This window comes from Papilio polytes, unplaced genomic scaffold, assembly GCF_000836215.1.
Source record: "Papilio polytes unplaced genomic scaffold, Ppol_1.0 DF824492.1, whole genome shotgun sequence".
Taxonomy (NCBI): Eukaryota; Metazoa; Arthropoda; class Insecta; order Lepidoptera; family Papilionidae; genus Papilio; species Papilio polytes.
Window position 1 is genome coordinate 418,649 of NW_013524712.1, and position 11,545 is coordinate 430,193.

At 34.5% G+C, this 11,545-nt stretch overlaps 2 protein-coding genes across 2 annotated transcripts in view; both read left to right on the plus strand.

Annotated features, from left to right (window-relative positions):
- On the plus strand, window positions 1-5,003 carry LOC106105736 (thioredoxin domain-containing protein 9). The gene is made up of 6 exons (XM_013286204.1): window positions 1-164; window positions 511-589; window positions 1,136-1,235; window positions 1,915-2,116; window positions 3,393-3,528; window positions 4,434-5,003. The coding sequence occupies exons 2-6, from the start codon at window positions 525-527 to the stop codon at window positions 4,570-4,572; spliced, it is 642 nt and encodes a 213-aa protein (XP_013141658.1). The 5' UTR covers window positions 1-164; window positions 511-524; the 3' UTR covers window positions 4,573-5,003.
- Window positions 5,004-5,704: 701 nt separating this feature from the next.
- LOC106105640 (mitochondrial coenzyme A transporter SLC25A42-like) overlaps window positions 5,705-11,545 on the plus strand; it is a 10,026-nt gene continuing 4,185 nt past the window's right edge. The window contains exons 1-4 of the mRNA XM_013286095.1: window positions 5,705-5,897; window positions 9,304-9,415; window positions 9,823-9,949; window positions 10,996-11,194. Of these exons, the coding sequence (XP_013141549.1) occupies window positions 9,343-9,415; window positions 9,823-9,949; window positions 10,996-11,194 (399 nt within the window). The 5' untranslated portion in view covers window positions 5,705-5,897; window positions 9,304-9,342. The remainder of the gene's footprint in view (window positions 5,898-9,303; window positions 9,416-9,822; window positions 9,950-10,995; window positions 11,195-11,545) is intronic.

Genomic DNA, 11,545 nt, shown 5'->3' on the forward strand with positions numbered 1-11,545 from the left:
AGTAAAATAAAAAACTGACAAATGACAAAAAGCGAAGTTCAAAGAGTTTAGTAAACAAAATAACTAAATCAGACTTTTGCGTATATTATAAAGCGATTTATTACGTCGAATTCAAAATTTCACTTCTAGTTATATACTGAAATATTTTTTATTGAAGTAGAAAGGTAAGTTAATAAGTTATGAGAGTTTTATGGAACATGTGTGCGGCTCATTTATGAGGTCATCATTGTGATTTATTTAGCACTACTTTCATAATAAAACAACTCTCTCTAACTTTTTAATACCTTTAATATACAACAATCAGTAGAAGTAATGAACTATTTCTGTTTGGTTTTAAGTGTACGTTATCGAAAGGACCGGGCGTCTTTTATTCGAAGATACCAAATTGCATATGTGTTTGTTTAGTTCTGAATCATGAAGATAATAATAGAACTATCACTAATTATGTTAAATACAAGTTTTGTGTAGCAATTGGACTACCGTCTGTGTTACCAATTAATTATATTTCAGAATTGTTATTAACAATGGAGCAAGTTCTGCAGCATGTGGCACAGACGGTGGAGAAGCAGTTGGACAGCGAGTTGGAGAAGTAAGATTTAATACAAGCATTTGACTTGCGGAAAGAAGTATAAGAGTAGCTGTTGCATACAACCTCAGTTATGCAGAATTTAGTAGAGTTTTTAGCCGATGTGTTCCTTAAGACTGTGTTCAACATCTTTCTCAAATTTCAGATATATAGTAACAAGTATCTTTTGTATTGTGTATTCAATTAACATTTTTTAATGTATGGGAGTATTTAAGCATAGTAATCTTCTTGTATTTGTATGAATGTGTATATTAGAGAAAGTTCGAAAGTAGCGCCAGTGGTGGAGGAATTCAGAAGCAAAAGGTTAGCGTGGTATGGACATGTAATGCAAGACGATGGGGACATAAACCAAAAAGTGTTAAGGATGAATGTGGGCTATAAAGTAAGAGGAAGACCGAAGAAAGTATGTATTGTGTGAAAGAAGATATGCTTAAGAAAGGAGTGGATTCAGATATGACGGCTGATAGAGATGTATGGAAGAGCAGCACATACTGTGCCGACCCTCTATAAGGGATAAGGGCAAGTTGATGAATCTTCTTGTATTTGTAGATTGGATGCAATGGACAGTGGTGATTTGGAGGCAATCCGGAGACAGCGCATTGAGGAGATGAAGAAAAGAGCAAAGCAGAAGCAGGAGTGGCTCACTAATGTATGTATATTATGATAATTTTACAAAGAACTTGATATTGCTTGTGTCTTAGTTAATTACATTTACTGTGTGCCAGCACATTATTTTTTTTTCATATTATAAAGTGGCAAATTAGCAAGGGGTCACATAAATTCACTGAAATATCAAAGCAATTACTGTCTATAAACATCTGAAATAGCGGATGTATTGTTGCCTCGTAATGGCTTCCTTAGCCACATAAAAAGGATATTTTCCCTTCCGTGTACTCTTGGAAGGATTTAGATTATCTACAACTAGCTGTTCCTGTGCGGCTTCATCCGCATGAAATTATGAAAATTTTATTTTATTGTTTACATTTGTCAAATTGTCAATAGCAAATGTCAATATGACATGACATGACAAACCTTGGCAATCTTGGTTTCTTGATGTTTGCAGCAACTTATGGTTTCTTTCCCACATTAGGGTTTTTATCCAAAATATTTACCCCCTAAGTTTAATGGTGTTAAAATATATAGCCCAAAGCATGACGTAAGTGTAGGGCTTTTTATTAAAGAAAGAATTATTGAAAAATGTGCTGTAATTGCTGACATCTTAGGCAACAAAGAAGTGTGTGTTTACGCTTTATTATAATAGTGTAGATATGGAACTGCAGTTCTGAATAGTGTAAAAGATAAAATAAGAAACTGTTCTCCGCTCCCAGGGTCATGGTGAGTATACAGAGATAGATGGTGAGAAGGAGTTCTTTGTTGTGTGCAACAAGAGTGAGAATGTGGTGTGTCACTTCTACCGCGCGGACACGCCGCGCTGCCGCATCGTGGACATGCATCTCCACACCCTCGCTAAGAAACATGTCGAGACGAGGTTCGTCAAGCTGGATGTGGAACGAGCGCCATTCCTCACAGGTTTGTGATAAATCTATACTAATATTATTAAGAGGAAAGATTTGTATTTTTGTATGTATTGCAATAACTCAGAAACTACTGGGACTGAAACTTCTTTCACCCTTAGAAAGGTAATTTATCTGTGAGTAACATAGGCTATATTTTTTTAATTTCACGCGGGCGAAGTCGCGAGCAACAGCTAGTTCTAAATATAAATGCGAAAGTTTAGACGGATAGATGTTTGTAACCTAAACTGCTGAATGTATATCCATTAAATTTAGCATATAAAGAGGATGTAGTTTACTCACCTTTGTTTTTTTTTAATTATACACGGAGTCGCGTGCCAAAGTAAGTTTATCATAGAAATGGCCTTCAGATTATTATAATGTGATGTATGATTGTATTTTGTTTCCAATTTTTTATTTATTTAAAACTAGCTTCTACTCATGACTTTGTCCGCTGAGTTAAAATATTTCGTAGTCTATTCCAGGCTAATATTCATATCTGTAAATTCTATTTATCCATTATCTAGATTATGTAACAAATGTCCATACATACTAACTTTTGCATCTTTAATAATATGATTTTACTAGCTTTCACCCGCGACTCCGCACGCTTGGAATAAAAAAAAACAAAAGCAAGTAGCCTATGTTCTTCCAGACTATCATCTACATCTATACCTAAATTCATCGAGATCTGTTCAGCAGTTTAGGCTACAAACTCTAACATCCATTCATCTAAACTTTCGCAATTATAATATTAGTGAGATAGTAAGATTTTTACTATAAACTTTACTGAAACCTAAAATTAGTAACTTCTGTGCCTAAAAACTGTTTTGATTTGTTGTTTATGTTAAATTTCACAGTGGTAGTGCCCGCTTTAAAATCTTAGTACGAATAGGCCGGCACGCCCCCAGTAATACCACGACCACACACAAGACAGGCGTGAAGTGGAAGCAATTCCGTGTTTCGTCTGATGAGTGTGGTGCCGGAGGCCTAATTTAAGTCCCTTTCTCTTTAATACCCTTTTCTTATAAGGAGAGGATGGGAAGGGGAAGTGGATTTGACTGAGGAGGAGATACATAGGGAGCGGAGGTATTCTCTTCATGTGCGTCTCCTCCTCCGTCGTATAAGGGTAGGCAACGCATCTGCAATTGCGGATGTCTATTGCAGCGGTCGCTTCGCCATTTTACCGGATTCAGGTGGCCGTTTGCTCGTTTGCCACCTTATGTTATTAAAAAAAAAATTAATGGAAAATCAAGTAGTTTATTTGAAAATTAAAAATGGTTATTGTGTAGGTCGTCTCAAGATCCGCGTGTTGCCCACCATAGGGCTGGTGAAGGAAAACAAGACCAAAGACTTCATAGTGGGCTTCACCGACCTCGGCAACTGTGATGACTTCACTACTGAAGTACTCGAGTGGAGAATAGCCAGGTATATTATCTATTTATTTTTATATTAACTGTTTTTGTGCGGCTTTATCCGCATAAAATTATGAGAATTTTATTTTATTGTTTACATGTGACAAATAATCAATTGCAAATGTCAAAATGACATGTTGAAAACCTTGCTTCATTGATGTTGGCAACAACTTATGGTCTCTGTCCTACATTAGGGTTTTAATCCAAATATTTACCCCCTAAGTTTAATGGCGTGAAAATATATAGCCTAAAGTGTGACGTAAGTGTAGGGCTTTTTATTAATAAAAGAATTATTACAAAAATATGCTGTAATTGCTGACATCTTAGGCAACAAAGAAGTGTGTGTTTATGCTTTATTATAATAGTATAGATCATCATCATCACCAGCTCACTATATATCCCCACCGAGGGGCTCGGAGCCTACCCTAAGTAAGGGGTGACTAGGACATAGTCAACCTGCACTGCGGCTTGACTTCACACATATCTTTGAATTTCTTCTCCGATATGTGCAGGCATCACGATGTTTTCCTTCACCGTAAAAATTTATTGTTTACATGTGTCTAAATCTCAATTGCAAATGTCAAAATTAACATTACTATAATATCCTTGCTTCCTTAATGTTGGCAGCTTGTAATTTATGGTCCCTTTCCCACATGAAGGTTTTTTTCCAATTTATTTATCTACCAAGTTTAACTGTGAAAGTATATAGTCTAAAGTGTGTTGTAAGTGTAGGGCTTTTTATTAAAGAAAGAATTATTCAAAAATATGCTGGAATTGACAACCTATGTAACAATGTAGTGTGTTTACGCTTTATTACATTAGGTATTCGTTGGGCTGGCTACGGAAAGAGGTGACGATTGGTATTTTTTTCTCAAGTCATAGGTATAATAAGTCGGGTTTTTTTTTATATTTTAACAGGGCAGAAGTGATAGAGTATTCAGGTGACTTGTTGGTGCCGCCGGCGGAGGCGCGACGGCAGCGCGCACTCACAGTACACACTAAGAAGACTATAAGGGAGAAACACGATAGTGATTCAGATTTGGACTTCAGCGATTGATTTATTTAACTATTTTATTATGCTTTTAAATTTAACGCGTAAACTACTAAATTGGTAGTTTTTGAATGGCAACACTCGTAATTAAAGTTAATGTGCCTTTATATTACTACGTTAGATTTATTTTATAGATTTCACGGTTTTTTAATTGCTGTACACAAATTATGTCTAAAACAGGCTTTGTTTGTCATTTTTATGTGCAATAATTTATTACAAAAAGTACAATTTTGGATAAAATTATGAGATTTGAAGAATGTATAGATGATTTTACAAAATATATTATGTAAATTAAATAAATAAAGTACTTGTACTCACAAATATATTGTCTAATGGAGTTGATTACGTCATATAAGTTTTATTGTCATATTGTATTTATTTGGTTTTACAATTTGAAATAACTACGTCCATATTTCATAAATTTTATTTTCTAACTATATTGTTTTATTATTTCCTTTAAAACCCTAGTCAATAATATATATAGTGTGTTTATACTTTTGTGTTAAAAGGTGGTAAACAAGCGACCATCTACTCCAATTCGCTGAAAAAGCGAAGTTTCTCCTTCCTATTATAATGAGAAAGTTTGAGAGTAGCCCCCGTAGTAGAGAAGGTAAGGAGTAAAAGGTTAGCATAGTATGGGCATCTTATGAGGAGGGATGAATCGCTTTTTACAAGAACGTTAGTTATGAATGTGGAGGTACATCGGTAGAGGTAGACATAGAAAGAGATGGATGGATTGTGTAAAAGGTAACATGATCAAAAAGGGAGTGACTGAGATGACGTATGATAGAGTTATGTGGAGGACAAAAACCTGTTGCGCCGACCCTACGGGAGTAGGATAAGGAGATGATGATGTTGACAATTTCCCCTTCCTGTACTACTACATGTCCACAACACTAATTTAAAACAAGTTATTTGTATGAATATTTTTTTTAGTAAGGCTATACTGACAGCTTTTACTAAAAAAATACATACAAATAAAGCACCTTCTTTTAACGACAATTATATAAAAGTCGCTTATTTTGGTAGGAAATGAATTTTATTTATTGCAATCTCGCAACAACTGACATCAGCTGTCAAAATGTTACATAAATTTACTATTTAATCTGTACTTCATTCAGTTTGTCAAGTTATCATGATAAGGAAAGGTGTTTTTTCATTTATTGCTTAATAAAAATACGTAAACAATACATTTGAAATATTTTCGATTGGAGAAACAGTAAAAGTGTTTGTGTGTTATTCGAGATTGGTAAAGTGCAACTTTTTAGTTAGAAATCTATTGTTCTAAGCTTCAAAGTCTTCAAGTATTAAATATCACTAAGGAATTTCAAGTAAGTCGTAAAAATGATATTGTTTGTTCTCAAAGGGTTGTCTAAATATAGATTTAGTGGTTATTTAAGTATGTAGTCTTAGAACCTATTCAAGGTTGCGACCTAGACTTTGGACTATGTTCTGCGTAGATTTAAAAAAACAAAACGTCCGAACCACAGATAAGAATTTTTAAGGTTTTATAAATATGTAAATAAGAATCAAAACGGTTTTATTTACTGTGGGAGTATATAAACAGATTATAATGATGTTTTTATGAAGCAACATCTTATAAAGTTATTTATTGTTATAAATCTTATAGTATGCAAGAAATTTAATTAATTTTTTTATTGTGATTATAAAGATTACGCAGATATTAAATTGAAGTTTTGTACTTGTTTCTAGTTTATATTAGTAGGGTTGCAATGAATGTTACTCTTGTAAATGCAAAGTTTAGGACGGTTGGATGTTTATTACAGTTTGTAGCCAAACTACTGAATACACATGAAGAGCATAGTCTGGTGGAATGCATGAGATAATTTTGTTTTTTTTAATTCCATGCTGACAGTCACGGACAAAAGCTAGTATATTTTTGTATAATGCTCCATCTTGAAGACTTCATTGTTATATTTTAATTGGAACAAAAATACCATTTTGATGATTTTTATCTTATTATTAATTTGACATATGAAAGGTCATTGGCGTGTAATTTATGCTGTTTCATTAAAGTTACATTTTGATAATAAATTTAGGTTACTTGTCAACTTGTTTCTAAAGTAAAGGACTCAAATATTATACTTAAAAAATATAATCAAATTGAGAAACTCCTTCCATTTGAAGTCTGGTAAAAAAAAACTATTGACTTTAATTTAATCTGTGCGAAATTAAAAAAAAACTTTACAAATAGATTGATGTTTTATATCTATGCAAAAATCAAGTTTTCTAACTTTATTAATTACGAGCTTCTAGCAACTTCACATGAGTGGAATTAACATATACATACCCTTTTCTTGCTAGTGTATCTGTAGAAATACATCAGTTTTTTTTCTAAACACTTTGGGTCATCAAGGTTAAGTGCTATGAATATTATTTTGATATTCGAAAAAAAAAATCTGCCAAGTTAAGGGTTAAAAAAATAGCCTTTGTTACTCACATATAAATTACCTTTCTAAAAGAATTTTTGAAATAGGCCCAGTTTTTTTGAATTATTTCAAAATATACAAAAATATGAATCTTTACTCTTTATATAAAAAATTTCTGCTAATTATAAATAACAAAAAACAATAGATTAATGTTTCCAGCTATTTATGTGTGACTAGCTGTTCCCATGCGGCTTCATCCGCATGAAATTATGAAATTTCTATTTTATTGTTTACATTTGTCATATTATCATCTTGCTTTCTTGATGTTGGCAGCAACTTATGGTCTCTTTCCCACATTAGGGTTTTTATCCGAAATATTTACGCCCTAAGTTCAATGGCGTGGAAATATATAGCCTAAAGCGTGACGTAAGTGTAGGGCTTTTTATTAGAAAAGAATTATTCAAAAATATGGTGTAATTGCTGACATGTTAGGCAACAAAGAAGTGTGTGTTTACGCTTTATTATAATAGTGTAGATTAACAAATTTATTTAGTTTTATAGAAACCGAATTTAAAAACTAAATAAGCTGCAAACTCTAACAAACATCCATCCATCTAAACTTTCACATTTATAATATTAGTAAGATGAGATTTTGGTTTTTTTTTATCACATATGGTGGCAAACGAGCAAGCGGCCACCTGAATCCGCCAAAATGGTGAAGCGATCGCTGCCCATAGACATCCGCAACTGCAGATGCGTTGCCTACCCTTATACGACGGCGGAGGAGACGCATATAAAGAGGATATTTCCCCTTCCTATGCATCTCATCCACCGTCAAATCCACTTCCCCTTCCCATCCTCTCCTTATAAGAAAAGGGTGGTAAAGGGAAAGGGACTTAAATTAGGCCTCCCGCACCACACCCATCAGACGAAACACGGAATTGCTACCATTTGACGCCTGTCTGTGTGGTCGTGGTATTACTGGGGGGGCCCTGCAGTGCTAAGATGTTAAAGCGGGCACTACCACTGTGAAACTGTACTGGTATATGTTAAGATACTATTATTGTGTAATTGTTATATTATCAGAACAGTAGTTAACAGTTATATCTTATCTATAGATATAGTAATTTTGATGTCCCCTACAAGTAGTTGATATGCTATATTTGGGAGACGACATGACCTAGGTAGGGAGGTCTATAATCTAGGGGGATAACACATCAGATCAGATCAGCACATATGCTGAGTGGTTATCACCAATAAATAAATAAATAAAATATTTTTTACTAGCTATTGCCCGCGTCTTCCGTCCGCGTGATATTAGAAAATATACGAACTATATAAATAACAAAAAGCTTTATATCCCTCGGGAACCGGACAATTTCGGCGATTAACCTTATCCCATGTACGCTCCAGACTTTGTTTTATATCTGTGCCAAATTTCAATAAGATATGTTGAACCGTTGCAGAGCTATCGAGTAAACATTAAAAAACTAAATTAATCAATCCCATGGGAACCATTACTATTCCCGGAATAAAAAGTAGCCTATGTGTTCTTCCAGACTATGCTCTACATCTGTGCCAAATTTCATCGAGATCCGTTCAGCAGTTTAGGCTACAAACTCTAACACATTTATAATGTTAGTAAGATTCTCCTTATCAAATTTTATTCTGTTAAGATAAAATGATAACTTGAATAGTAATTGTCATTGTTGATTAAAAAAATGACTTGTTGACGTTGTCGAAATATCAAATCTAACTACTGTTTTTGAGTTGACACGTGCATAATAAAAGCACTATACCGTGTGATGTGCCAACTTATTGTAAATGTAATTTTTTCAGTGCTGTATATTATTTTAACAGCGATTTATGAATAATATGATAATGTACCGGACGTTCCCATCATTGTTATACTTATAACAATTGTTATAAAAACAAAAATAAGCATAACAATTCCATTTGGAAATTTTTTTTGTTGATATGTAGAACAATTAATTAATTTGACCTAAGTCAGTGATTCCCAAAGTGATACCAGGGGTACACGGTCGTTGGACGCTAAATTGGGGGTCCATAAGTCGTAACTGGGGGTCCACGTTTTTATAAAAGCGAAATCTTACAAAAGTTATAACTGCGAAAGTGTCTATGGATTGTTAGAGTTTGTAGCATAAACGATGAATGGGTCTGGATGAAATTTGGAATAGATGTAGAGGATAGTTAGAATGCATAGGCTACACACTTTTATTTTTTTAATTCCACGCGGAAGGAGTCGCGGACGAAAGTTAGTGTTTAATAAAAATTTACTTTAAATAATTTTTATTTCTCATACATTTTTACATAGTATGTGTTTCAGGGGGTGTTAGTCAATGTAAGTATCAGTAGGGGGTCCAGGATGGGGGGCGGGACCATTGCCGTGGGTGAGCGCAGCGGCTTCCTGCAGGACGACAGAACCTCGCACACCAGACGTGAGTAAATTGTAGTATTTTCAAACTCAGACATAGACCCCATATAAAATTTTACTAGATAAGGGACCCCTTGACTTTTTTCTCGTGTCTCAACTATACAAAAGTTTGATTATTGTCCGAAGTCTCTTCGACTCTTATTCTTTTCGACTTTACAAGAAAAGATAAACTTTGTGCTTTTAACAAAGGGAACTTTATGTTAAAGAAAAAGTTTTTTCAACAAAGAGGATACTTAGTAAATTAACTGTTAGGTAAATTATTTTACGAAAAATCTATTATATTTTGTTAAGAAATTGTTTGCAGATCCTAGGTTTAGATTGTCATCGAAAATATCGTTTTGTGTTCACATGGCTGTAAAGAAAAGTAAGCTATTTACTCTACTATTGAAAAGTAAATTTCGTTTGTACCAGAGACCCCTCGACAAATGAACGGGGGGTTGCTGTTGGTGACGTCACTGGCGGCGGGGGCGACAGCGGGCGCAGTCGCCAAGACCGTCATAGCACCCCTCGACCGCGCCAAGATCAGGTTCCAAACAAGGTGAGAGCTACCATAGTATCACAATTTTATATACTACTAGCTGTACTACTGTTGCTCGCGACTTGTCCGTATGAAATTATTTTTTTAATAGTGAAAGAATTTTTGAAATCGGCCCAGTAGTTTTTGAGTTATTTCAATACATACAAAAATAAATTTTCCTCTTTATAATACTAGCATTGATACAGGGTGCTTTTTTTTTAAAAAAAATGGTAATATATATTGCATATTTTATGATGTTAAATAGGCATAAATTTTGAACAATGTAAAATTATAAACAAAATACTTTAAAAAATTGTAAAATATGGATAAAACATGTTAAAAAAAAACCTAAATATTGCGAGCCCTTTTTTTGCATAATTTAGGATAATTTTTCAATGTTTTTTGGATAACTTTTGTTTCTTAAACAACCTTCGCCCGCTACTCCGCCGGCGAATTAAAAATAAATGGCTTAGCCGTGTTCTTCCAGACTATTCTCTACATATGCGAAATTTCGAGAGCCGTTCAGCCGTTTAGGTTTCAAACTCTAACATCCATCCACCTAAACTCTCTCATTTATTATATTAGTGTATTTTTTTATATTATAAGCGGCCATCTGAACCCACCAAATTGGCGATCGATTGCTGCCCACAGACATTCGCAATAGCGGATGCATTGCCTACCCTTAATCGACGAAGGAGAAAACGCACATAAAGAGAATATATCTCATACCTATGCGTTTCCTCCACAGTCAAATCCACGCTCACTTTCCATCCATCTCATGAGAATCATGAGAAAAAGGGTGGGAAGGAAAAGGGCTAAAGTTAGGCCTCCGGCATCACATTATACTAATATTATAAAGAGAAAAGATTAGTATTTCTGGGTTTTTGTACTTCTATATGTAATCGGTTAACGTAAATATGATACTGGGCTGATTTTAAAAAGTCTTTCACCATTAGAAAGATACTTTATCTATTAACGTAGGCTATATTTTTTAATTTCACGAGGGCAAAGTCGCGAGCAACAGCTAGTAAGATATAATCAGTATTGAAAACAGTGTGTATTATCAGTGACATCCCCTACTCTACCCGAGCGGCTGTCCAGTTCCTTGTCAGCAGTGCGAGGACGGAAGGTGTCATAGCGCTGTGGCGGGGGAACAGTGCCACCATGGCGAGGATAGTGCCTTACGCGGCCATACAGTTCGCCGCGCACGAACAGTGGAAGAAAGTGTTCGGGGTTGACACCCCCCAGGCTGCCAAGTTAGTACATTAGGAACCCCCTAAAATAGGCACCCCCTATAATTATAGGTACCCCCAAATCATTTGAGAATATTATGCATTCTTTATTCTCGTAAGATTTTTTTGGTCACCTATGTTTAACTAGCTTTGGCCCGCGTCCCTCATCTTGAAATTAAAAATAAATAAAAAAACAAGTAGTCTATATCCGTTCAGCAGTTTAGGCTACAAACACAAACTTTCACATTTATAATATTAGAATTTTTTATGTATTAGTAGCTTTTAGTTAATTTACTAATATTTCCTTCAATAATTCCAACTAAGCTAGGTTTGTGCTAGGATATGGTCCACAATCGAATGTCCACTTAAATCTACAATGAATAGG